The sequence below is a fragment of the Panicum virgatum genome, chromosome 9N, assembly GCF_016808335.1.
Source record: "Panicum virgatum strain AP13 chromosome 9N, P.virgatum_v5, whole genome shotgun sequence".
In the NCBI taxonomy this organism is placed as follows: domain Eukaryota; kingdom Viridiplantae; phylum Streptophyta; class Magnoliopsida; order Poales; family Poaceae; genus Panicum; species Panicum virgatum.
This window is the reverse complement of record NC_053153.1, coordinates 56,939,026-56,966,344: the sequence shown is the minus strand read 5'-3', so window position 1 is coordinate 56,966,344 and position 27,319 is coordinate 56,939,026. Positions and strand designations below refer to the sequence as shown.

At 48.4% G+C, this 27,319-nt stretch overlaps 3 protein-coding genes across 5 annotated transcripts; all 3 read left to right on the top strand.

Moving 5' to 3' along the window:
- Window positions 1-1,521: 1,521 nt before the first annotated feature.
- LOC120692737 (F-box protein At5g07610-like) lies at window positions 1,522-3,197 on the top strand. 2 transcript variants are annotated; one of them, XM_039976121.1, is made up of 3 exons: window positions 1,522-1,659; window positions 1,766-2,619; window positions 2,665-3,197. In XM_039976121.1, the coding sequence occupies exons 2-3, from the start codon at window positions 1,808-1,810 to the stop codon at window positions 2,930-2,932; spliced, it is 1,080 nt and encodes a 359-aa protein (XP_039832055.1). In that variant the 5' UTR covers window positions 1,522-1,659; window positions 1,766-1,807; the 3' UTR covers window positions 2,933-3,197. The 2 variants fall into 2 exon arrangements, with proteins under 2 accessions (XP_039832055.1, XP_039832054.1); XM_039976120.1 differs by having other exon boundaries at window positions 1,766-3,197.
- A 1,122-nt stretch (window positions 3,198-4,319) lies between these two features.
- Window positions 4,320-6,138, top strand: LOC120689154 (21 kDa protein-like). Its single transcript, XM_039971478.1, has 3 exons — window positions 4,320-4,336; window positions 5,113-5,958; window positions 6,121-6,138. Exons 1-2 carry the CDS (start codon window positions 4,320-4,322, stop codon window positions 5,924-5,926), a joined length of 831 nt encoding a protein of 276 aa, XP_039827412.1. The 3' UTR covers window positions 5,927-5,958; window positions 6,121-6,138.
- Window positions 6,139-11,014: 4,876 nt separating this feature from the next.
- Window positions 11,015-14,360, top strand: LOC120692141 (zinc finger CCCH domain-containing protein 54-like). 2 transcript variants are annotated; one of them, XM_039975383.1, is made up of 7 exons: window positions 11,015-12,324; window positions 12,426-12,599; window positions 12,774-12,941; window positions 13,121-13,200; window positions 13,294-13,470; window positions 13,563-13,665; window positions 13,753-14,360. In XM_039975383.1, the coding sequence occupies exons 1-7, from the start codon at window positions 11,366-11,368 to the stop codon at window positions 13,832-13,834; spliced, it is 1,743 nt and encodes a 580-aa protein (XP_039831317.1). In that variant the 5' UTR covers window positions 11,015-11,365; the 3' UTR covers window positions 13,835-14,360. The 2 variants fall into 2 exon arrangements, with proteins under 2 accessions (XP_039831317.1, XP_039831316.1); XM_039975382.1 differs by having other exon boundaries at window positions 11,017-12,324; window positions 12,774-12,953.
- Window positions 14,361-27,319: the final 12,959 nt, after the last annotated feature.

Sequence of the window (27,319 nt, the reverse complement as noted above, 5' to 3'; positions counted from 1 at the left end):
TTGGTTTTCTTCGTGGATGATTTTAAGGTCAGTGTGTGCTTCTGGGGATAAACAGTGACTGTCTTTCTGTCTCAAATATAGCTGAATCACTTTATTAGACTGGTACTTTTGCGGGTAGTTTGTCTATGACTCTTGCTTCATTCATGCATCTTTTATGTTGGAGAACCACTGTCTAACAGTTTGAACTTTAATCAGTCCATTGAGTATTTAGCTTTCTTGACACTTTGTATTGAACTCTTTCATGTGTGCTGAACACCCTGAGCTGAAGCCTGAAAGTTACAAGACATACCACTATACTTTCTGTTGGTGCAGATGTCTCCAGAGATTTTCAGTGCCCTACGTTAATTCAAATTGCAATCACTATTTACCTGGTAATATAATGTAGTAACACAAGCTCTGAAAACTTTGAACCAGTGATGTATTGTGGCCTGAAATGGCTTTGTATGGCATGCATGGAACATTCTCGTTTGCATGAAGTCTCTGAAAGCAGTATCTAAAATTGGTGGCCAATCTGGGTAGAGCTTTAGCTGGTTAGCAGGAAGAAAGTGAAATGGAGGAACCAAACCACTAGCATTTATTGCAGTTAGCTTTGATAGTTTCTACAATATGTTAGCCGGGTATTCAGGGCATGTTTGAGTTTTTTGGTATATCTTGGTGTCCAACTGAAACAAGGTTCGATCTTGCTTCCCAATTTCTTTGTTTTGGTATCATTTTGTGCCTCTTTGTTTTTCAGATCTGTATAAATGTCACTTTGGCCTGTAGCCATGTTTTGGTCACGGTCCCTTGTTCTTCTCTGTTTTGTATGACTGTATACCACAATTAGTCATGTTTTTTTTTCTTCCCATGGATACCCATAGTTCATCTTTAATCTGATATAATTGAGATAAGCAGCACCAATTTTGTTTCAAACGTACAGCAAAAAGATAGCCCTAATTTTATTTCATTTCCATTATACCGAAGTAAGTAGAATGGAATGGTTGAATAAAGGAGGAGCAAATACATATACATTGGTCTAGAATCAACATGTACTCTTACTCAGGTGCATTTTCTCTCCATATGTATACAAATGATTAATGAATCAACATGTACTTTTACTCTGCTAATTGAATCACTCTATTTGCAATGTCTGAATGCCGAAAATTGGTATCTATTCAGTTAATTTGGGCGTCCACCCGGAACGCCCATCTTACACAGTTGTAAAATTCTGACAAAGCTGCGGATATGTCTTCCATTTCTGCAATTTACACGAGGTAGGAGTAAGCAGATAGCAAAGCAGTGTAGTGGACTGTTTAGTGACTGCCAATGCCCGAAGCGACACTCTTTCATTGCTGGAGGGCTTAGTAGCGAACGAAAATGAAAAAGTGTCGCCTTCACCGCTACGGCCTACGGCCCTCGGCCCAGGTATGTTCTGTACTGCCGTCGGCTACCGGCCCATTCCTCTCTTTCATAGCCCATGCCATCTAACCTCAAGGCCCAGTGGCCCACTGTCCAGTTCCCACGAGCACGAGGGCAGCAAAACGGCACCCAAGCGCGCAAACCCTCATCCCCCCAGTCCTGCTGCCTTCTTCGACAGCACTGCCGCATCCGCCGCCACCGCCGGCGCTGCCGTGGCGTCGGCCTCCGTTTCCGTCTCCGGCCGCGCTCCGCCAGATCCAAAAGGCAAGCTAATCGTTCCCCGCCTCAACAATTCTGAAACACAGAAGCTGTCTTATTCTCCTCACAACTCATCAGAGCACTAATTAGCGGTGATCCAACTGCAATGCAGGGCGACCTCGACCTCACGGCAGGGGGATCCTGACTCCACGAGATGGAGTCGCCCCCCGAGAAGAGGAACCCGGCGTCCAGCCTCGCAGACGAGCTCCTCGTGGAGATCCTCCGCCGCGTCCCCGTCCGCTCCCTGTGCCGCTTCAAATGCGTCTCCCGGTCCTGGCGCAACCTCATCTCCGACCCCGACTACCGCAAGAAGCTGCCCCAGACCCTGGTTGGCTTCTTCTACCAGAGCCTCAGCGGCAAGCGTTACCCTTGCTCGGCTAACCACTTCACCAACGTCACCGGGAAAGGCATTCCTTTCATCTACCCCTCTTTCTCCTTCTTGCCCGTCCCCAGTGACGATTTAGTCCTCTTGGATTCCTGCAATGGCCTCCTACTTTGCCGTTGCTTTGAGCCTGATCCTCACAAGGGCGATGAGATTCCACCGTTCCATTATGCTGTGTGCAATCCGGCGACCCAGAAGTGGGTGATGTTGCCGGATGGCAGTTGGGCTAGTGGTGAGGCTCGCACAGCCCTCTTGGGGTTTGATCCGGCAGTCTCCTCGCACTTCTATGTGGTTGAGTACGTGCTGGACGAGGGTGAGTGCGTCATAGGGGTGGAGATCTATTCATCCAAAACTGCAGCATGGAGCTTCAAGGAAAGTGAATGGGGTGATGATGTTATGCTATATCGTAAAGCGAGAAGTGTGTTCCTTAATGTCTTCATGCATATGCTCACTTTCTCTGATGGGATAGTGTTGGCGGACATGGAGGGAAAAACATGGAGGACAATTCCTGTGCCGACTGATGGTTGGTCTGGTGGCTGCATCCATCAAGCTCAGGGTCGCCTGTGTTTTATTAATGTTGATGATGCTGATGTCTTCAAACTGTCGATCTGGATCCTTGAAGACCATGGTACTAATGAATGGACATTAAAGCATTCCGTCAGAACTCTACTGCTGTTTGGGTGGAAGAACCTTCAATTTGAGTGGCGTTACACAGTGATTACAGTTCATCCAGAATGCAATTTGATTTACTTTGTTTATGGGTGGAACAGGACACTGATGGCATATGAAATGGACCGCAAGGAAGTTCGTGTCATCCGCGATCTTGGACATGATTGCTTGGAGCCCTATCTTGCTTATGTTCCCTTGTTCTCAGAGGCATTAGCAGATGAGCAGTGAAACTGTCACATTCACTGCAGCTATGTTTTTGTTACTGCCATGACAATTTCATATTGATGCAGATTAAATGTGACATTCCTCGTAGCAGTCTGATTGTTCTAGGAATCAGTAAGTCGAATAGTCTGGCAGAAATGTTAAGTTCTGTTTTCTTGTTGTATGCATGGGAGCATGCCTCTTTTGTGCTCTTTTGATTTGGATCAATGTTGTTTAACTGTTGAGATCTCGTTAATTGCCTCTAGGAAGGCTAACTGTGCTCTTTCTATTACACTTTTCTTTGGCTGTTCTTATTAACTATGACAGTACGCGCGCTCCGCTGCGTGAGCTCCACCGAATTGAAAGAAAGATAGCACAAAAAAATGAAAAGAAAAAAAAAACTGACCAGCTCAATCCCTATTGGAATCATCTCCTTCTCCACCGCACAGCTTGGCCCCCATGGTGCTGCTCCCATCGAGTGCGGAGTCGTCCGCCGCCCAAACCCACCACCCAGCACCTCCGCCACCAGGCCACTGCCCTCGTGGCTCCGCCTCGCCGCCGCCGCCGCAAGAACCACCGCCTCCGGGGACCAAAAAAAGGTGAAGAAAAAAAATTCCAGCACAGGTCCGCCGGACGCCGCCAATGACGGCCGGATTCGTCGGCCGCGCGCCTCCTCAACTTCGCCGGCCAGATGCACCACCGGTCGGATCCCTCGCGCCTGTAAGCCGAGATCTGCCAGGGTGGAGGCCCACGGCGACCGGGGTGAAGCGGGGAGGGGGAGGGGGCGGGGATCGCGACGGACGACGGCGCCGGAGGGCGGAGCTGACCAGATCCGCCATCGTCACGCCGCCGGTTGGATCCCCCCGTCAGTGGCGGGGTGGACTGGACGGCGGGGTTGGAGCGGTGGCGGCGGGGGTCGAGGGGTGGGGAACCCGGGAGGGTTCGGCGGCCAAGGGAGGCGACCGGCGGCAGGGGAGGAGGGCGAGGGGCTGAGGGGTGCAGGGCGGCGGCGGGGGCGGAGGGCTGCGGGGTGGCGGCGGGGAACACTAGGGTTAGGGTTAAGGGAGGGGACGCGGGAGGTCGGGGGAGGGGGCGCTGGGGGTGGGGAGGCTTGAGCGGGGGAGGGGGGGTGGCGCGGCGGGTTTTTTTAAAAAATACATGGACGGCGGGTTTGAATAAAAGAACTTGGAGGGTCTATTTGTAAAATGACCAAGGAACGGTGTGGATCAACCCCATACGACGGATCGGACGGCTCGCGTCGCGCTACTCTCTCCGGGGACACGTGTCGCTCCGGGAGTAACGGAAGGCTTCTCTTCCCACGGTGGATAGAAGTTAGAGTAAGTCAGTGTGTCCCTCTGTGGAGATATCACTTGCTTATATGAATCAAATGATTGCAGAATCGGATTATTGAACCATGACGACTGTTTGCAGGTAATTTGTCATGTCTTGCTTCATGCTTCTTCTATATATCCTATTGATGTTCTTAGTTCATGGCACAAATGATGTGTGCATGCTGTTTTTGATTAATATCGACTTCATCCTGTTACTTAGTATGAATTGCTCTATTGTATCCCGTCATCAACCTCTTGGTGGCATGTGTGAAATGGTGATGTCTCTTATGTGATTTGTGGTAGTTCTTGATTTTTTTTTTTTTGGGCGGTAGTATGCTTTGGTCCTGCGAAAACTACTTCAGTTTCAGATGGTGACCAACAATATATTGCATTTTGTAGTACTAATATCATTGTTTGTATGTCAAGTGTTATCCAGCCTGTCTGTGCAACCAAAGGCATGCTTGCTCTTTATCAGATCCGGTTTACGTCGCCAGAGTTAAAAGTTTCATCTAATGAATTAATGATATCAACTTCCTTGGACTACCTCCAGTTAACTGGATGGGGTAGAGCATGCAAGCACTTCTTCCTTAGGTTAGGAGTTCGGACAAAGCCAATGGAATTGGCCTCCAGTTTTTCTTTCTTCTTCCTTTTTTACAAGCAAATGTTGTTACTCCTTTCATTTGCATATAGCCGCTCGGTAATCTGGGTAAATATTTAGCACTGAATACACCCCTAGTAGTCTCACTACAGAAATGCTTTGGTTTTATGTGTGTCCCTAATAATGTCCAATTGTCCACACTCTGTATCCAGTGTACAGTACAGCCAAACCGGTTGCCTGTCAGTTTGTATGTGCATGAGCAGGGGGCGCTAGGGCAGTCTGCCAGGATGTTTCCATTTGAGTTTATTGGCGGGACTGCTGGGGTATACTGGGACCCTAGGTGGGGTACTCGCGGCCACAAATCCTCTTATCTCCAACTCCAATCTTGTTCGTTTGCTCCAGTATTTAATTTGGAGCCCTGTATCTAATCTTTCCAATCACTCGGGCCCCGTCCTTTCGAACAAATTCAAATCCATCTATCCACCAGTCGCGTTCCTCCTCGCCGCGGCCGCCACTTGGCAGCCGGCACCCTCCGCACTGGCGCCGGCGCCGGCGCCAGCCTGCCACGGTGGCGCAAGGGCGGAGCAGGCGGAGGTGGAGTTCGTGCGCGGCTGCTGCGCGCGCACGCTCTACCCGCGCCTCTGCCACGCGGGGCTGGCCCCGCACGCGGCCTCCGTCCACTCCAGCCACGCGCGCCTCGCGGTGGCCTCCGCCAACCTCACGCTCGCGGCCCTCGGCGCGCTCGCCGCGCGCATCCCGCCGCCGGGCCCCGGCGCGCCCTCCGGCGCGCTCGGCGACTGCGCCAAGGCCGCCGCGTCGGCCGTGGACCAGGCGGCGCGCGCGGCCGAGCGGCTGCGCGGGGTCGAGCAGGCCGTGGGCCTCGAGGTGCTCTGGCGCGTGGACGACGCGCTGACGTGGCTCAGCGCCGCCATGACCAACGAGGACACGTGCGCCGACGGCCTGTGGCCCCGGAAATCCGCGCCGGCGCCGGTGCGGGCCGAGCTGCGCGCCAGGGTGCGCCGCGCCAAGCAGTACACCAGCATCGCTCTCGCGCTCGTCAACATGTTAGTCGGCAATAATCCAAGAAGTTAGCCAGACGCCCGAACCTTGGTCGCTTATCAGTTGTAACTGCGATGTAAATTGACAATCTCGCATTGCTCTCTGTCTGTGTTAACTTTACGTCTACTTTACATAGGAGTAATAAGAAGGGATGAAGCTATGCGCCCTGGATTGTAACTATCCACATACTACTTTATTACAATCATCAAATGATATTGCTTTTGCAGATCCACCATCGTTTTGAGTTCCTCACATGTAAAAATTTTGCGTTGGAATCTTCTGGTGGCGGCCAAAGCTGCAGCCCTTGAAATCCCCACGTTGACGATAGGTCGTTGCATCATGCTGGGTTAAGTGAGAGCACTAGGGCCGCGTTTAGTTCTTTACATGTAAAACTTTGCGTTGAAATCTTACTAATTTGAAGTATTAAATGAAGTCTATTTACAAAACTTTTTATATAGATGGGTTGTAAATCGCGAGACGAATCTAATGATGCTAATTAATCTATAATTAATTCATAATTAGCAAAAAGTTACTGTAGCATCACTGTTGCAAATTATAGATTAAGTAGGCTCATTAGATTCGTCTCGCGATTTACAGCCCATCCATGCAAAAAGTTTTGTAAATAGACTTCATTTAGTACTCCATACATGTGTCCCAACATTCGATGTGACATTTTTTTTTGTGTTTACGGAGTTTACGGGTAAAGATCTAAACAGGGCCTAGATTGTCCTGAGTATCTTGCCTTCGAATCCCCTAGCGGTCATCTAAGAGCAAGTTTAATAATAGAGTGAACTGTTTGACTATTGGTTAAGTTGTAAGATTAAAACTATATAATAAAAAATTTGACATGCGGGGAAAGACCGCCCCCACGACATTGTATTAAGAAGAAGACCTTCTCACACAGGTCAAGAAAACTCCTAAACCCCTGCCCCCACCCATATATAGTGGCCCGTCGCCTGGTGAGTTAGGCCAGACACAGGCTATGCTTTGGACATGGGGACAGACGAGGGGATTTTTTACCCCTGCACTACCAACCGGAAAATCCGCCCCCGAAGGGGACCGAACCCCGGCCGGCAAGTAGGGGCCGCTACTGAGCGCTGCTAGCCAGCGTCGTGGCCGTTCGCAAACTATATAATAGTGGTATCTTATTTGCCTATAATTTTTATATTCTATATTTCATCTTCTCTTTTCTAATCCTCCTCACATTCACATGTATGGTCCATTATTTGCGTACGCTTCCACGTCCAGCTTGATGCTTGCATGGAACCAAGCTCTTCTCTCTTCTCTTTTTTTTTCGCGACCGTGTCTGAGTACGTTTTTCATTAAGAAGAAAGCAGTTATAGACACAACCTTGTTGCGGCCAAACAGAACTTGGACCACATAAGAACACAAAAAACTAACAAAAAAAACACTGAAGAAAAAATACAGACAAACTCACAACCGGCCACATACAACAGAAGAAACACGGAGGGGGAGGACACTCCAAACAAGCCACCCAAACAAAGGCCACCCGAGGAGCTGGACCTGCACAAAAAACTGACGCCAACATGAAGTAGGAGATGGTGGCGAAGCATCCACCGAAAAGCATGACCATAGCGGCAAAGCATCCGCCAAGCTCGAAGTAACGATAGGTGGTAAAGCATCCACCAAGCAACACGATCACGGTGGCAAAGCATCCACCAAAGTACGGCGGCAACGCATCCGCCAATGATCCACCATCTGCAAGCAAAAGCAGACATCGCAACAGGGCGGCAAAGCATCCGCCGCAACCTATGCTTCCAAGACGACAGTGCATAAATCAGAGCGAGGCAGGTACAGAGGAAGGTGACCAGCCATGGTGGGCACGGCGGACGAAGGAGCGAATGGATGATGCCTCCAAGAAGGAAAACGGCGCCCGAAGGCGTCGCCATCATCGGCCTGCGGACAGGCAAAGGCTTTCGCCTCAGCTCCACCCCAGAGCACCCACCCCAGTGACGACGACCCACCACAAACCGCACCGAAATGATGGAGACCGCAGCGAAGAGGTGGAAGGACGACGTCTCCCAGGACAACATAACAACGCCTCCAGCGAGGGGAACGACGCCTGCAAGCGCCGTCGTTGTTGGCCCAGCACATCACTAGGCAAAACTTTCACCCGAGATCCTGGGAACTAGATGAACGCCACCCGCCACGAGTGTCCACCAACGGTAGCGCCAACGGATGGCGCCCCCACCGGCAGAGGAACCCCCACGACGACCACGGGCCGTAGCGAAGGGAAGGGAAACCCCAACCCGCGGCCACGGGAAGGGGATCCCCAGGCCCGGAGGCCACCACGACGAGAAGGGGCGGCCCGGCGGACGAAGGCGCGCGAGACGCAACCACCCGAGACGAGCGGCGCTGGCCACGGCCCCGGAGCAGCACCGCAGTGGTGAGGCCACCCGAAGCCACAGGCGGCCGCGACACCGAGACGGCCGCGACGCCACGGTGCCCAGGCCGGCAAGAGGCGGGGGAGGGAGCAATCCAGCCGGAAACGGCTTGATCCGGCCCGGCGGACCCCGGATCCGGCGAGGCCGCGGCCGGATCCGACCCTGGCGGCCGGCGGCGAGTCGACGTCGTGGGCAAGCTTGGGGTCCAGGAGGAGGGAGGCGGGGGAGGAGGAAGGGAAGAGGGAGGGGGAGGCGCGGGCTGCCGCCGCCGCCGGACGGACGCCGACGGCGGCGGCGGCCACCAGGGGCGGCCCGGGGAGGAGAGTTTGCCGGCGGCGCGGATCGCCCCCCAAGTCGCCAGGAGGAGCGACGCGGTGAGGGGGGGAGGGAGTCAAAAAGTTTCTCTCTTCTCTTCGCTACATCGACATTTGCTTGCCTATAAGCCAATTTTTATACTTTCTATAAGAGGTAAGTGGTGAAGCTAGAAACTTTAAGCACTGACATCGTCTAAATATACTAAATCTTGTTTTCCTACGGGGTTTTTTTCTATGGAATAACAGTGAGAAGGTATTTTTGGCGAAGGTCATCGGAGTAGCCGGATTGATGGATCAAAGAACGTGGAACGTAAAAAGTGAGTAATTTTAACACTATTAGAACGAAAATGTACTCGCATTTCTAGTACGGAAACGACATTCTCGGTACGAGGAACGTGGCTGGTGACTATGAGCCGGACCTAGATAAATTAAATGATAGCAGTTTCACCCCTGATCTATATGTGTGCTAGTATAGGTTGATGCGGTGTCATGAGTGGTTTCTGTGGTGCCACTGGGGTTGGCAACGTTGAACCAGTGATGAGCCGATGTAAGGGCTAGTAACATTGGATGACGAGGAGATTTAGCCATGGCGAGGTTGATCTCGCTGCCCCCACCGTCCAATAGAATACCATCCTACAGTATAGAGCGGCGGACGACGGAACTCACCAGGGGAGCCAAGTCGACGATGCGGCCCAGGCACGGTTTGAAGGCATGTTATCGATGCTGCCGTCCCGATATCGCATACGGGCTCTGCAGGCCGTGTCGGCCCGTGAGCTCATGTAGCTATTTAACTCCTTTAATCTAAATTGTCTCAAAATTTCAAATTTAATAAAAAAAATTATTGAAATATTAGCACATTTTCAAATTCAACCACTTTTATTCACACATACACATTCAAATATACATATACATGAAGTTAATCAGGCTCATGGGCCTTAATAGGCCTCTCGTGCTCGGGATGGCCCACGTGCTTGGTCGGACCGAGGCTTATTCATGACGGGCCAGCCCATGTACCGAGGCTTCAGCCTAGGCACGACATGAGGATCGTGCCAGGTCGGCCCGGGCCTGATTAACTTCGTGCCAGACCGGGTTCGTGGCAGGCCAAAAAGTCGTGCCATGGGCCAGCCTATGGGCCTCGGTCCGGATGGCCAACTATAATGGAGAGAGTTATCTTGGGGTGCAGTTGTGTTGAGCCTGTGGAATTTAGGTCTAGAGGGTGTTGTTTGGGTGGTGCTGAGGGCGAAGAGGGTGTTGTTTGGGTGGTATTCGGCTCGGTGCTCTAGATGCTTTGAATCTAGCTAAAAAATGAGAAAAGAAAATGAGAGAGTGAGAAGAGCGAAAATGTACTATAGCTTAAATAACATTTAGCCCATGTACTTTAGTCTTAGTGGAAACCTATCGAGTTTTGTAAAAAGATTTTAAAATTAAGTTTCAGATAATGAACATCATGACATACAGCCTGTTCGGCGGGCTGGAGCCAGCTGCCAATGCTGGCTGGGAACTTGTTCGCAACAAGAGCAGAGGCAAGTCGAGTCAACAGGCCACACACGCACACTGTCCTCTAGCCAGCGTTGGCGGCGGGCTCCAGCCAGCCGAATAGGCTAATAAATGCTAGAAAGATATATTATAGTTTCTGATAGTTTAATTAAGATTTATTATAGTCTCTAATACTTAATTTGTTTTTGTAAGAGTAATTTTATTTTCAAATGATTACACACAATTCCTTATAAATTTATAAAAATATCAAAATCCTAGCACATTTAAAACTAGGATGTCACAGCACGCAAGTTTTTTTTTTGAAGGACACAGCACGCAAGTTGATGACACAACGAACTGCTTGATGCGGGTTTCAAAGGCGGCTGCTATATAAGTCTGGAAACTAAGAATATAATCGTGATACATAATTATCTTCAAATCACAGCTTGTGTTACGAATCAAGAAATAAAATTTACCTTTTACAGTTGTAGACTAAAAGTAGCAAACGAGATGTTCCATATATATATATATATATATATATATATAGCGTCCGTGTAGTTGTGAAATCAACTTTTGCACGGAGGAAAAAAAGGACCCATTTGGTGACTGCTGATTAGACCTATTTATGTTTCGGAATGGTAAATAAAATGACTGCTTTTTTTTTGTTTCTTGTAAAATACAGTGCATCATGCTCCTTGCGACAGAAAGAAATAAAATCATGCGGCCGGCAAATTATAAAGAGAAAAAAGAATCTCAAAGATCACGTGCGGCCACCTCCTGGCTGGCTGCGCAAACAGTTCGGCGCTCGATCGCCCATCACGGCGCACCAATAATCCCGGGATATTTCCATTTCCTCCCATATTTCCCCTAGAAAAAAAAAGGGAATTAAGGAGCAACCGCCTCCGGTAATCTCTCACTCCGTGCGTGGTGCAGGAGAGGAGTTGAAGTGGCCAGTCAAAGATCCAAAAGACGCGCTCCGCCTCGCCGCAGCAGCCGTCGCTAGTCGATCTGTTGGTTTGTTACGCACTAGTCGATCGTACTCGATCGGCAGCGCCCCGTTCCCTGCGAACCGCTCGTCTCCGGCCTCCTCGGTCGCTGCCTACCTCGCCGTGTTTATAAGGAGCACGGGGCTCCCTCGCTTCCCTCCTGTTTCCTTCGAGGAGAAGGGAGAGGGGGGAGGATTTGGATTCCTTCGAGAGGCGGGCTCTGATCTCTGGGTGCTCCCGATCGATGCCAAGGAGCCGGTAGGGTTCGCTGCTGCTGCTCGGGTGGCGGCGATGGACTTCCCGGAGCTCGCGAAGCTGGCCTTCTCGAGGGTGCAGCAGATGGAGCCGCACAACGTCGGCAAGATCCTCGGCTGCATCCTCCTCAGGGAGCCCGACGAGGACGAGATGGTGCAGCTCGCCTACGGCAACGACGCCGCCGTGCACGCCAAGATCAGCGACGCCAAGGCCACGCTCGCCGCCATCTACGCGCGCTGCTCCGCGCCGCACCACCACCACCACCAGATCGGCGCCGCGCACAGGGCTGCCGCCGCCGCCGCAGCCGCAGGGTACCACCCAGCCGCCGCCGCCTCCGCCGCCGGGGTGCGCCACCACTTCTCCCCCGGGGCCGCCGCCTTCGGCATTCAGTACTGGCCGGAGCCCGCGCCGGTGCCCAAGGCGCAGTCGGAGTTCGGGCTCGTGGACGCCGGCGCCGGCGCCGAGGGCCACTACGCTCTGCATCAGCAGCAGAACCACGGCGGCCTCGACGACCACCACCACTACGACGCCGCCGGAGGGTACTACTACGCCGCCGCCGAGGACGCGTTCCACAATGGCGGCGGCGCCGGCGGGGGCCTGCCGCCGAGGGCCGCGGCTCGCCGGGCGAACGGCGTGACGACGCGGCGCGCCTGCCACTACTTCATCAAGGGCGTGTGCAAGAACGGCCAGAACTGCCCCTTCTCGCACCACCACGCCTACTCCGACGGGTTCGCCGACGACAGCCACCACAACGGCGGCAGCGGCGGCGGCACGCCTGGCGCGCTGGAGAAACTTGAAATGGAGATCACCGAGCTGCTCAACTCGCGGCACGGCCAGCCTCTGTCCATCGCGTCGCTGCCCACGCTCTACGGCGAGAGGTACGGGAAGGGCCTCCAGGCCGAGGGCTACCTCACCGAGAGCCAGCGCCATGGCAAGGCCGGCTACAGCCTCACCAAGCTGCTCTCTCGCCTCAACAAGATCAGGGTCATCGAGAGGTACGTAACAACAAGACTGTACAACCATAATCCAACAAAAAAAATTGATGTCATCATTCAAGTTTACCAGGCTCCTAATCATTGGACAATGCACACATCAGGCCGCATGGGCAGCACTCGGTGGTTCTCGCTGAGGACGCCCCCAGGTACACGGAATTCAGGGGCGAGAGAGGAGGAGGTGACATTGGCTCCGTCCCGGCCAGCTCGCACCAGATATACCTCACCTTCCCTGCCGAGAGTACCTTCCAGGAGGAAGACGTTGCCACTTACTTCGGGTATATATATGTTATCTATATATATATATATATATATATTGAAGGAAAATGTATATGTGTGCATATGGATAGCTACTACTTTTGTTCTCAGTTTTGAGGTTGATCGAGGATGCATTATACTGGGTTTCAATTATGAATAACGTTAGGTGTTGTGTGTGGACCTGCATTTTGCAGGCAGTATGGTCCAGTGCGCGACGTGAGGATCCCGTGCCAGGAGAGGCGCATGTTCGGCTTCGTGAGTTTCCAGAATCCGGAGACAGTGAGCACCATCCTCATGAGGCGCAACCCGCACTTCATCTGCGGAGCAAGGGTCCTCGTTAAACCCTACAGGGAGAAATCCAGGTGCTTAGAACGGTAATGCTGCATGCCTGATGCAATGTACGGGAGCGACAAGAAACTAATTAGTTAGTTGGCCATAATTTGTTTGTTTTCTCCCTTCTTTTTCGATAGCATATGCTATGTGTGTTATGATTTGAGTATAGTGACAACCTAAGAGTTCCAGTACGTCATCCCATTCCCAGGACGTACTCGGACAGGATCAAGCCGTTGCACTACTACCCTACTACTCGCTTCTTCGACATTGATCCCGACTTTTATCCTGGTAAATGATAAAGAAACCTGTACATTTCAACCATTCACAGTCAATCGATTAATAACACAAGTTTCCTCGATCGCATTGACTTTCTCGCTCCAGATGAATATGAAGCTTCAAGCAGGATCGTGAGGAAGCAACTCGCGGAGAAGCGCGAGAGGCTGATCGAGCTCGAGAGGAAGCGCTTCGCAGGGATGAGGCTCGAACCGCTGTCGCATCAGTTTGCTTACTTCGATTGCAGCATTGAGGACGGAAATCCCCTCAGTTGCCTACCAGCAGGTCGGCAATGCCACATTTTCTCTCTTTGGAATGAATTTCTTCCATCTTGAATGATCCTAGAGTTAAGTTTTCAATTTTTTCATGCTAATCAGATTCCAAAGATGTCGACCTCAATGCGCCGGGCTCCTTGGAGATTGTATCCACGAGCCAAGCTCCGCAAACGCAGGCAAGCAACAGCTACGATGACAAAGAGAGGTACCACATTACGAAGCACGGTCAATGCCACATTGGTCTTGTTCATCGTCTGTAAGTTTTCAATGGGCACATTCTTCCTAATTGCAGAACCGAAATCGAACTCCTCCCTGAAAGTCCATTCGCATCGGCAGCGCCTTCTGGGAACAGCGTATCCTCATCAATCATATAATGGGAAGGAAAAGGGAGAGAAAGCATCCTGGACCCTCAACTAGTTCCGTTTGATATCATCTCAATAATATAAGGTCTAAAGGGATGAGTGCATTTTTTTTACACAGGAGACCATAAAAAATAAACAGTTGTTGTAGTTGGAGAAAGGGATCAGAGAAGAACTCGCACTGTTCTTAATTAGGAATCACAGGGCAAAGAGAGAGCACGTGTTCATTTTATACTTTAGAAGCGGGATGGAAAAAGCAGTAGTAGTATGCAGGTTGAGGACAGAGGAAAAACGGCACACTGGTAAGTTTTATACAAGTGTGTAGTCTGACTACATATAAGTTATAGCAAATAATGTGATATGATAGTTGTTGTAATAAGACATTATGATACATGCAAATTGGTGCTCTAGCTACCATTTGTTTCCAAAGATTAGGAACCAAGGTTAATTATATTTACAGAGGTGAAAGTCGTTGATCCAGGGCGTCTATTATTTGTACTTTTGGTTATAGTAATGAATTGAAGACACAATTTCTGTTCCATGCTCTGTTGCTTGTAAATTTGCGGCATTCATGATATATACTTGACTGCATAGTTCGTTCTGAAAGAACCTTTTAGATACATAAGAATCTGTCCAGTAGGCTTTAATTTTGCTCTCACGCCGGCACCATGACCTTACGCAATGTCACTTCGACAACCCATATGCTGGTCTAATGTTACTCATGCGCCTCGGCAGCAATAACCACTTGGAAAAAGGCAACCTAGTGCTTTCTCTGATAGGCTGCAGTCATGGGACTCGCCTGATCTCTGTATGAACCTTCAAGTGATTCTTTATGTGCTAGCTTCCCCTTTGTCATTGAGAAACCACCTAGTATAAGAACGCTGAAATCCTGAAGGGGCACAAAAATATCTGTTGGTGCCTGATGTGACAAGGTAATGAATTCGTGATGATAACACATAAACAGTTGCAATCCCCTTTGTTGCCCAAAGGGCATCATGAGTTGAGGTGCCACCGGTGGAGGGAAATCTTGTGTGGATAGTGTTATGGATCTAGTGGGGTCGTGCTCTACCTTTTGTGGCTCTCATCCTTGGAGGTGGCCTCCAAGTAGGATAAGACTGATGTGACCAACTGAGACAACCAATGATACTAGTATTTCCAGAATAAATCCAATAATATATAGGACCACATATAAAAAAAAGTTATAGTTTCAACAAATACTGGAATGTTTCCGTTATAGAAAAAAAATGACTGCACCAGCCTTGTCAATACGAATCCCCTTCAGATCACCTGGATCCCACCTCCCACGTGGACCCTGACTGTGACAACATGCAAAAGCAGAAACACATGTCGAGGACTGCGATTGTCTAGGGAAGTTGTTGCGGGTGTGTTTAGTTCGCGAAAAGTTTGCGAAAAAGTTACTGTAGCACGTTTCGATTTTATTTGGCAACTATTGTCCAACCATGGAGTAATTAGTCTCAAAAGATTCGTCTCGTCATTTACAACCAAACTGTACAATTAGTTATATTTTTTAACTACATTTAATACTCCATGCATGTATCGTAAGATTCGATGTGATGTGAGTCAATGAAAAATTTTGGAAAATTTTCGCGAAACTAAACACAGCCAAGTATGGCGACTGATTTGTCATAGTGCTTTGTTGGTGAAATAATGCTCTTGCTGTGTCGTAGTCCATGCCTGAGACCGCTTCGTCTGTCGTTGAGGAACCTGTCCAGTCTGCTTGTAGTCAGTAGATGAACTGATCACTTGTAGCAATGAAACTACTGATTGGAGGCCCACATGACAAATGTAAATAATTGTAAAACTGTTGCCATCCTTACAATCCTTCATTTGCATGGTGTAGTGTAACTAACATGACAAATTAGTATCTTCAAATCAATAACAAAATACTCCCTTCATTCCACAAAGATTGCAATACTTACAACAACCACCTGTCCTATCCTTTCAAATATATTTTTAGGATTTAAATTTTTTTTTTGCATGGTGTAGTGTAACTAACTCTATGAAAATTGAAGATCTTCCATGCCTAAATTAATGGGATTGAGAGTTTGAGACAAATACTGAGGGTAGCATGGCCATTTGCCAATAACATTAATTTATCTAAAAAAGAATTGGACTCTTTATGAGATGGAGGGAGTATATTTCCATGGTGTATTTCTTTGATTTCATATATATGTGAATATTTTTTCTAGAAATAGCTTAACTTCAGACAAACTAAAAAATAGTTATATTTTGGGATGAAAAAGTACTTTGTGCAGGGGTCCTAATCAACATTAAGATATCTGAGTATAATTTCATCAATTAAAGGGTGCACTATTTACGCACTTAAGTTCATGAATACATACCACCATTCCATTGTTGTTTCCAAAGTTTGTTCTCAAATACGTACCCTACCCTCTTTTTATGTACACCACTAGGAACTAAAGTAAGGCGACCCAACAATTTTAGAGCAAATACTAACAATATGAATGTTTTAGTCTTTTAGATGGGGCAGGCATAGCTAGTCTTTGTGGAATGATTGTTCATTGTTCTATGGATGTATTATCAGGATATCCTGATGAATCCACTTGTACCGTAGTTTTCAGATTTATACAACAGGGCGTATGCGCTGGCACTGGACATATAGTTGTTTGGAGGGGGTGGGGTATTTGTGACACCTGGTTCAATTTGGATGTAGCCTAGTGGTAGCTCATGAGTGTTGCATGCATATTTTTACTAGAGTAAAGTCTATTTTTTTTTGCCATCCAACTATCGTGTTGATTATCGTGTCGATTTGAATTTAGCCATACCGAACTACAAAACCAGAAATATTTGTCCATCCAACTATTAAAACCGTTCAAACTTAGCCATTTGGCAGTTTGGTGGGTGGTTTTACTGATTTGGACGCCACATGGTGGTGGGCCTACCTGTTAGTATCTCTCTCCTCTCTACCCTGTGCTCTTCTCTCTCTGTCTTGTCCATTGATATCAGAACTTGAAATAGGCAGCCTTAAGCCTAGATCATGTTCAGGGGGGACTAGCATCATCAACTGGTGGTTCCGCTTCTTTAGGCAGCCCTTCATCCACTGGTTCTGGTTCTTCTTCAATTTCAATTGACTCGTCATTCAGTTGAACTATCATCCACAACCGGATTTGAATCTGAACCACTAGCATCATCCACAACTACGGGTGTACCTGAATTACTGCCATCACACACAAATGGAGTTTGATTTGAGCATGTACCACTGTCATCATTTATGGCTGGGACCATAGATAGCTCTAGCTTATGCCCATCAACTAAAATCGAAATCCGTGGGGAAGAAGAAGCAATCTTCTTTGCTTTTCGCTTCATGTTTCTGAAAAAGAAAAGCAATGCTTCCATTCTTCATGACTCAAGTGCAATGTTTCTGAAAAAATAAAGAAATGTTTCAATTAAGTGAGATTGAGATGAAATCATAGAATCACTTCATGTTTCTGAAAAAGAAGTACTTACCAATGAGAAGATAGCAATTGGGCAATGGAGTTGTTCAGCTACCTGCCTAGCTACTCCAACTGGGCACCGACTTGAACGGTCAGGGGAGGGGGTGGGGCGGTCACAGCGCCGCACGGATGCGCGGGACGGTGGTAGGCAGCAGGCCTACCAGGTTCGCCACGGCACATGCCTGTGCACGGCACCGGCTAGAGGGTCGAGATTGACCAGGCGCCCAGCAGGCACCAGCAGGCGAGCACCGAGGCCGTGGGTAGCTTGGCGTAGTGTGGTTGGCAGGAGGCACGACTATGCGGGTGGCGGCGGGATGCGTGGGTGGCGGCTTCGGCGGTGCAATCGGGGTTGCAGAACAGCTGGAGAGACTGAAGCCAACGCTTTAGGGAGAGGTGACCAGTTGTTGGGCTAAGGGAGTTGTTGGCCTAGTCTTGATCTTATTTTTTTGAATAACTAAAAATTTTTATGTAACATCTTGCCACCCCGAGGCTGGGCCCCCTTATATCTAGTAGCTTTCCTAGGACATAGACTGCCCTCACAGACCATCCCAAGTTTTTTCTGCACACTTTATCCTCACTCGTCCACACCTGGAAAGAATTTCCCGGTCGATCACACATTTTGATATTGCTCTAGGCCAAGCGCGCTTAACTTCAGAGTTTTTTCGAGATCGGCTTCTAGAAAAGAAGTTACAACTTGTTGGTATGAGTATTCTATTAATCCTATTAAGCCCTGGGCCAGGATGTGACATCCTCACCCCCTTAAGAGACCGACATCCTCATCCTATTAATCCTATATTAAGCCCTAGGCCAGGATGACACATCCTCACCCCTTAAGACACCGACAAGTCAACTCCAAGCCAGGAACGTCCTCTCTTGCCCACGTCCGTGTGTCTAGTGCTAGCGCATGTGTCATGTGTGCAACCACTCCAGGTTCGTACCAGCCATGCGTACCATGCCTGTGCAACTGTGACACACACGCCAATGTGTTGGTGTTTTTTTAGCACCGGCTAGTGATTCTCGTGGATGCGCGTTTAGTGGCGGATGGTAATGCATGAAGACACAAGGATTTATACTTGTTCGGGTCGCTCAAAAGTGTAATACCCTACGTCCAGTTCGTGTTGGTCATGTATCTTGCACTTGTTTGTAGTAGGCGATTACAAACTGGCGAGAGAGGGACGAGCATCCCAAGTCTTTGAGATTGGTGAGAAGAAGGTGTTCTTGGGAGAACGGATCGCCCTCGTCTGGTTAGGGCAGTTGCCAGCATGAACTGCTCGGAGTTCTTGCCTGCCTCTTTCCCAGCGGCGAGAGAGTGTCCGTGTGTTTCATGGTCTAGTCGTTGGGTTGTCTAGTCACTCAATCGGGGGTCGATCTGATCGCTCGATTGACCTCCTTCATCTGGAAGCCCATCCTCCTCTCTTTAGACTACAGAGAGAAGGACAGAGTACAAGAGAGAGAGAGAGAGAGAAAGAGAGAGTCTACATGTTGCCTCCTCCATTGCTCTAGTCTCCATGGGCCCTCCTGGCCCCGTCATCGCCATCCTCCTCCTCTGTGGCCGGGTTTGCCTGTCCGCGCGGTCAGCGGAGTGAGATACGTGGTGGTACTTTGGATGCGGTGCGGCACGCACCTACCCTATGACCTACTCCGTTGTAGGCAGCGATGGGGAGGGGCGCTCCACTGTGCACTATGTCACCGCATGCCGTGTCAGCGCACACCCGGTCGCCTGTCAGCCCATGCCGCTATCAGACCTGCAGGGCATGGGTCGTGGTGGGCTGTTACTCCAAGTCGGGCGCGTTTCCCTCGCCTAGCTGGTCGCATGACGAGGTGGAACCCTTCCCGTAGGTCGGGCGAGGCGAGGACTCCTCCTTTTGTCAGGAGAGGCGGAGCACTCGCACATAGGTCGGGCCGGTCGGCTCTACCGCATCTATCAGTTCGCCTGATAGAGTGGCTTAACCGTCTAATCCCTCATCTTTGGGTATCCGGAATATTTATACCCGACAGTAGCCCCGAAGCGCTTGTTGAGATCCTTCACTGGATCTCACAAGGGGTCTTGCCACCGAGTATACGTGCCCTTAGCCAAAGGTACCGTTCGCGCTGGGTGCACGCAAGTACCCCCAGTGGGTGTAGCCCCCGAGCCACTGGGTGAATCAAGAATTCACGCAGAGGGTTATCTCGTCACGGGCTTGCCTCTTGCCGTCGGTCGGATATGGCCGAGGAACGGTTGGGTCCTTCTTGAACTCCAGTGGTTGACCCCTCCCTGGCACTCATGCTCTTGTCAGTTACGAGCATCGCTGCTTGTCTCCATAGCCTTCCTCTCCATCTGTGCGGCCCTGGCGGTGATGTGAATATCCTGGCATCTAGGGGATGGATCACAATGCGGTCATCCGTGCTGATCCTCCTTCACCAGGAAGGCGCTCTGCCTAGGCTTTCGGCATCATCCATACAGACGATGCTTTAGTAGTTTGTTCTTGTACATGACCATAGGTTGGTTATCATCTAATTATACTTTGCATTGGATTTTATTCGAAGAATGGAAGATGTCATTATGCTTTGTGCCAGGGTGTTTTTTCGCTCTTTTTCCTCTTATCTCTACTTTTATGGTTTATGCGGTTGTGGGTCGGCCTCCTTGCGAGTTCGCTCTCCGGGCCTCCGCATGTAGAGAGGATTCTACCAGGAGGTGTCTCGTCTTTCCATCGTCTCCCTCGCGCATCCCTTTTGATCAGAACGGGGGGGGGGGTTGAGCCATGCCATGCTTTTCCTTGATGGATGAAGCTTGGTGCTCATCGACCTACTAACGGGTAGTTCGAGTGAAGCCCTGGTTCCTATTCTCAGGGATCCGACATAGACCAGGTTGTGGTCGACTTCAGACTCTTGGTGCCCGATCCATATAGTTACCAGGTCCGTTCGACCGGACCCAGCGGCTCATTGCTTTTCTTCGGGGGGAATACCATGGGTCATTTTCGCAAACCAAGACTCGAACGCGGGTTCAGATGCCCACGGTGTTCTGCACGCTAGGGTATTGACTGCTAGCGGACCCATCCGTCCTGTGTATTGCCATGCTCAGGGATACCCTTAGCAGTAAGATTTGTAGGTAGGGATCGACGGCTCTGGAACTCGATGGTGCAAGAAACACAAAGATTTAGACAGGTTCGAGCCGCGAGTTGCATAATACCCTATGTCTTGTGTGGTGGTTTGTATTGCCTTAGGTGTTGATGTGTTTCGAAGGGGTACCTGCCCGCCCTTATATATCCGAGGGGGGACAGGTTTACATGGAAAGTCCTAGCCAAGTATAGTTGGAATCCTACTACAACATGATCAGGTAGTTTTCTTTGTACTGCGGCTAGTTCTACACCTATCCGTGTAGTTACAAGAGAGGTAAGGTACATCCATGAGCTATCCCTTACTCTAGAACATTCTATGCCTATAAGCAGTCCCGTTACCCCGGGTCTGACAAGCCCCCGAGCTCTTCGTAGCCGAGTTCTGTAGGCGTCGAGTACTTGGCTGGGCGTCTTCGAGTACTTCAAGTAGTCAGAACATCCTTCTGGTTGCTCCTGGTCCTTACTTCAGATACATCGAGTAGTCCTCCAAGTACTTCTGGTTGCCTCGAGGCTGTGAGGTGCTCAAGCCCCAAAATCTTGATCTTATATGGTGCGCGAAGTACTCATGCTCTATATGGAGTAGCCCCCGAGCCTTAGGTTGAATCGCAGAATCAGGCTGAGGGTCACTTCAGTCTTTTTTCTTCTTTATTTTCCAAAAAAAATGAAAAATAAATCTCTGATGCATATATCTCGCAACCCCCGAGTCTTGAATTTAAATCTCTCAATTTAGATTTAAGAATCAAAGAAAACTCGTGGTAAAATAAGTGATGAAAACATCCCTGAAGAAGAAAGAATATGTTGATCTTCCTGGTATTCACGAAATTACCATCAGAGACCATATAAACTCGTTTAGTCACTTCTAGGGTTTTAAACCTTCTAACTCCTGGCCGCCATCAAATTCGGATTCACAGTTACTGACTGCCTGTGCCATCCATTGCCCCTCTCATAGCCCCCGAGCCAAAACTCATGACATTGAGATGGCTCCCAAGAAAGACAAATCCAAGGTTGAAGACGAAGCAGTTGCCAATCTTGCAACGGGCTGGCGCAAAAGTAAAATGTCTGAATCAGCGGTGCAAGATCTGGAGAATATGGGGCTCCTCCAAACTCAGGGCGTGATCCAATGGCGTGCAGGGGAAGGAGAGGATTACCCAATGGAAGGTACCCTTGAAACCGTTGTGTTCCGTGATTTCGTGGAACGTGGCCTTGCACTTCCCGTGTCGGAATTTTTCTATGCTCTTCTGCAATTCTGGGGAATCCAATTGCATCATCTGATTCCCCAATCCATTTTGCATCTTTCTATTTTTACTCATTTCTGCAAAGCATTCCTTGGCATTCTTCCCGACTTTCACCTTTTTAAACATTTCTTCATCTTTGTTCCCATCCCAAATGCCACCAAACCTGCCGTCGTCGACCGATGTGAACTAATACTCCGCCCTGAAACTCGGGATGAGTACTTAGCGTATGATCCAGCAGGTAAAGGACTCGAGTGGAAGAAATTCTGGTTTCATGTCAGGAACTTTGAATCTCCACTTCCAGAAAGAGTTCCTGGTGCCCCCCAAGTCCAAGAAAACTGGTCGAGTAATGGACCTGGTGGCAAGCAAGTTGAGTGCATCCTCAAAGCCATTGCGAATTGGAAAAATAAAGGAATCAATGGTGATCATGTGGTCTTCTCCTTTGTAAGCCGTCGGGTCCAGCCTCTCCAGCATCGGAAACATCATGCCTTCAGATATGAAGGTACAAAGGACCCCACCAGACTGTCACCCGAGGCAATGGCTTACTCTGAGGCAATCAGAAGATGTTACAAACTACTCGATAACTTTGACAAATCTTTGAAGCTACTAGTACTCTTTTGGGCAGCCAATCCTCCGGAGAAGACCAGAGTAAGTGCTAAGAAACACTGTCAAGTACTAGTAGATAAAGTTTTTGATCTCCTGATGAATCCTTGCCTCTTTTGCAGCAAAATTATAAGACATGGTATTGCATGCCTCTGACTTCTGGAGATGTTGCTCCTGATGAAAGCAAAAGGCGAAAGGCAACTCCTTGAGCTTTGTTGCAGAGGAAAATACCCCATCTCGATGCTGGCCAGTAAGAATCTGATACTTTTTAATTACATCATGTTTGCCTCAGCTTTCTTATTGCAAATTTTGCTTGGCTTGGATTCAATATCTGCCATCCCAAGTGAAGGATCAGATCCAGGACTTCCGTAACTGGATAGAGAGTAGTCCAGAAACAAGTACTCGATCCACCCCTGAATCTCTAATAATTGGGTTGATTGAAAACTCGATTGCTCTCTCCCCGAACATGGACATGCCTGGGATGTCAAAGGAACCGGCTCTTGTGGTACCCACACCTACTCCTGTGGATGGTACTTCAAATGCTGCTGGACTTGGCAGTGATAGAGCTGAAGGGTCAAAAAATCCCACTGTTCGACTAGTACCCTTTCAGTCTATGCCACAATCTACTCAAGAGGAGTTGGGTAAGGAGCTTTTTGATGATCCATTGTTGTCTGTAGACAATGTGAAGAAGCTTGCCGATTACATGCAATGGTCCTTTAAGTATACCAAGGTAATCCTTCTTCTGCTGCTGCTTGCCTTTGTCGAGTAGTTGATGATATCCAACCAATTTTGCCCTGTGTGTTACAGGATATTGCCAATCGGTCTTTTTTGAAGTCTCATGCTTTATATAAGACCGTCGATAATCGGAAAACCTTGGAGCAACAAAATGCCCTGATTGCCAAACGACTAGATGAATCCCTTGCTGCTCGGAACAAGCTATATGAAGCAAACCGAAAGCATCATCTAGAACTTTGTGACATGAAACGACAGATCAAGAGTCTTGAAGAAGAGAAATCAAAGCTCCAGGAAGATAAGTCAAAGCTTCAAGAACAGTTGCAGATCGCTCAAGCTTGTGAGTATTTGATCTTTTGTCTTGATATTGCTCTGCCAATGATAATCATTGAAATATCCTTCTATCAGGTTCCCCAAGTGACCATATTCGACTGGTAGCAGCTGCTCAAGTCATTGTGGATATGGTAGATTCTGAAGAAGGGTCGTCGAGTAGCAAGTCCTTGGTAGAGCGTCTAGAAGAGGCTCCCAAGAAGGTCTTTGACGTCATGACGGCCACCTCCAAGAATTATCTGACCCACATGATTGGAGTTGTCAAGTCTTACTTGCCTCAATTTAATTTAGCTCCCATAGCCAAAGGAATAGCTCCCGATTGCTCTGATGAGAAATTCCAGGACTATTGTAAAGAATCAGAAGTAATCGCTGAGGAAATTCGAAGAAATTTGGCAGAGTAAACTGTTTGTAACAACTCTTGTAATCTTCCATAAGATCTTGTCTTTGTAGATATTGTTTTTATCCTGTTGGTGTGTCTTCAGAAGTATGATCTGATACCGTAGGATAAGTACAAACTACTCGATCAATCGAATAGAATGTTCACATGGAGTAATCTCTATAGTTGATCAGTTAGGGTGAATCCCGTCGGATTACCCAGATAGTAAGACTGTAAAGATATCCATAAACTACTCGAGCAAGCGAGTAGTGTGTCCTGACCAAGGACTGGAGTAATTTCTATGAAAGATCTGTTAGGATGAACCCCGTCGAGTTATCCAAGATGAAATCCTCTTAGAAATATCCAATACCTATTCGAGCTTGCGAATAGGGTGTCTCATTTATAGACTTGGAGTAACTACTAAGATTGACCGGTTAGGATGAACCCCGTCGGGTTACCCCAGAAGGACAAAATTGAGTAGTATCCATAACATACTCGAGCGAGCGAGTAATTTTGCCTTTGACACAAGGCTGGAGTTCCTCATAGTTGACCTGTTATGATGAACTCCGTCGAGTTACCCAAGATGGACAAACTAGTAAAGGTATCCATATACCTTCTCGAGCTAGCGAGTAGGTTGTGTCCTTATATTAAGGACAAGGATGTGACTTGTATAGTTTTCCTGATAGAAAATTGTGTAAGCTATCCAGAGGGAGTTATCTAGGTCGGTATGAATCTGTAGAGATTATCCTGGTTGGATGAACTTTTTGGAGAGTAGTCAGAGATAATGCTGTCAAGTTGAAAACTGCCTTTAATGTAGTCGAAAAGCTAATGAAGACCTTTGCTTTTTTAAAGAGATCAACTGACATCACCATGTTACTTGGATCAAGGATAAAATCTACGCAAGTGCTCAATATTCTAGGAATTGGGTACCTCATTGCCATCTGCATCAGTGATTCTGTATGATCCAGGTCTTGTAACCTTAGTTACGATGAAAGCACCCTCCCATCTGGAATTTAACTTGTGCAATCCTGTCTCATCTTGAATCCTTCATAATACTAGATCTCCAACGTTGAAAGATCTTTGCTGGACATTGCGATCATGATAGCGTCTGACTCCTTGAAGATATCTAGCCGATTGGGTTAAAGCATTGATTCTGGCTTCTTCGACTGAATATAACTCAAGTTGTCGAGCTTCATCTGCTTCTCCTTCTTGATAGGCTTCTACTCTTGGAGATTTCCACATGATATCTGTGGGTAGTATACCCTCTGACCCATAAGTGAGGAAGAAAGGAGACTGTCCAGTTGCTTTGCCAGGCTGCGTCCGCAGCCCCCAGACCATATGGGGTAGTTCTTGAATCCACTTGCCACCTTTCTTGGTGTTAGCGTCATAGAGTCTTTTCTTCAAGCCGTCGAGTACTAAGCCATTGATGCGCTCTACTTGACCATTTGCTCGAGGGTGTGCTACTGAAGCATATTTGACCTCAATGTAGGAGTTGTCGCAGAAATCCCAAAAAGATTGTGACGTGAAGTTAGAGCCAAGATCCAAAGATTGTGACGTGAAGTTAGAGCCAAGATCCGTAATGATGGCGTGAGGAAATCCGAACTGGTGAATGATGTTGGAGATGAAGTCCACTGCTCTATCCGATGAGATCTTGACAATGGGCTTGTACTCGATCCATTTGGTAAACTTGTCGACTGCTACCAGCACATGATTAAATCCTCCTGGAGCTACTATTAGTGGTCCGATCATGTCCAAACTCCAACAGGCGAACGACCATGATGGAGGGATTGTTATCAGGTTGTGTAACATGAGTCTTTTTGCCAAAGAATTGATAGCCAGGGCATCATCTGACAAGGTTTTCTACGTCTGAAACAGCTGTTGGCCAAAAGAAACCTGACCTGTAAGCCTTGCCGACTAGTGTTCTTGATGCGGCGTGATTGCCGCAAACTCCTTCGTGTATCTCTCTGATGATGTCTTTGTCTTTTTCAAGGGTGACGCACTTCATGAGGATGCCAGAAGCAGAGCGCTTGTATAGGTTGTCACCAACAATGACGAAACCCTTGCTACGCCTGATGATGCGGGCAGCTTCAGCGCTTTTAGGATCAACATGTGGTGGAAGCTTAAACTCCTTGATGAAGTCAATAAACTGGATCCGCCAATCTTCTTCAATCATCAGTACTTCTTTGATTGTGACTGGGGCCTCCGTGTCAGTGGCTTGTTGGCTTTGTACGTTGACTGATGGATGATGAAGTTCATGGACAAAAACTCCAGGTGGAACAGCTGCTTGAGTAGATCCGAGTTTGGAAAGGACATCGGCTCCCACGTTATTGTCACGATCTACGTGGTGGATTTCCAATCCTGAGAAGTTGTTTTCGAGCTTTTTGATTTCTTCGACATCCATTGTATCCTTGTTGATGTCCCATTCTTTATTTACTTGTTGGACGACGAGTAGAGAATCGCCGTAGACAAGTAGTCGCTTGACGCCGAGAGAAACTGCTAGTCGAAGGCCGTGTAGCAGTGCCTCATATTCAGCTTCATTGTTGGAGACCTTAAACAAGATTTGGAACACATACTTCAATTGTTCTCCCTTGGGGGAGATGAACAGAACTCCCGCGCCGCCTCCGTCGAGCTTGAGTGAGCCGTCAAAGTAAATTACCCAATGCTATGGAACATTATGAGGTGCTGAAATTTGATTTTTCCCGCCATTCAGCTAAGAAGTCGACTAGTGCTTGTGACTTGATTGTTGTTCTTGGCTTGAAGTTGATTTCCAAGGCTCCCAGTTCAACTGTCCACTTTGAAATTCGTCCAGTGGCATCCCGATTGTGAAGTATATCCCCTAATGGGAAGTCAGTTATTACTGAGATCTTGTACTCGTCGAAGTAGTGTCGAAGCTTCCTGGAGGTGATTAGAATTCCATACAGAAGTTTTTGAATTGATGGATATCTAACCTTTGATTCAGAGAGTACTTCACAAATGAAGTAAACTAGTCTCTGGATGCCGTAGGCATGGCCTTTCTCCGGTCGTTCGACTACTATCACCGTACTGACTACATGAGTAGTCGCAACGATGTAGAGGAGTAGTTTCGCGCCAGGTAGTGGAGCTGTTAGAGTCGGCGGTGACTGGAGATGATGCTTGAGGTTCTCGAGTGCTTCCGCGGTTTCTGTAGTCCACTCGAATTTGTCTTGTCGCTTTAGGAGCTTGAAGAAGGGTAAGCCCCGTTCGTCAAGCCTGGACAAGAACCGGTTCAAAGCTGCCATGTAGCCTGTAAGCTTCTGGACGTCCTTGATAGTAGCTGGAGTGTCCATGGCCATAATGGCGTTGATCTTTTCTGGATTGGCCTCGATTCGTCGGTTGCTGATGATGAATCCGAGTAGTTTCCCTGAGGGTACGCCAAAGACACACTTGGTTGGGTTGAGTTTCCAGCGGAATTTTCAGAGGCTATTGAAGGTATCTTCTAGGTTACTGATGAATTGATCCTAGGTCTTAGTTTTGACGACAACATCGTCGACATAAGCTTAAACATTGTGATGTAGCTGATCGGCAAAGCATAGTTGTATCACACGCTGGTAGGTTGCACCAGCGTTTTTCAACCCAAAGGACATGGTCTTGTAGGCGTATGCCCCGTAGGGTGTGATGAAGGCCGTCTTGATTTGGTC

Excerpts from the sequence above, each read along its gene's own strand:
- LOC120692737 (XM_039976120.1), top strand. The coding sequence starts at position 1,808 with ATGGAGTCGCCCCCCGAGAAGAGGAACCCGGCGTCCAGCCTCGCAGAC.
- LOC120692141 (XM_039975382.1), top strand. The coding sequence starts at position 11,366 with ATGGACTTCCCGGAGCTCGCGAAGCTGGCCTTCTCGAGGGTGCAGCAG. Across the intron at positions 12,600-12,773 it reads GACGTTGCCACTTACTTCGG|GCAGTATGGTCCAGTGCGCG; the intron begins GTATATATATGT and ends TGCATTTTGCAG. Across the intron at positions 13,471-13,562 it reads CCTCAGTTGCCTACCAGCAG|ATTCCAAAGATGTCGACCTC; the intron begins GTCGGCAATGCC and ends CATGCTAATCAG.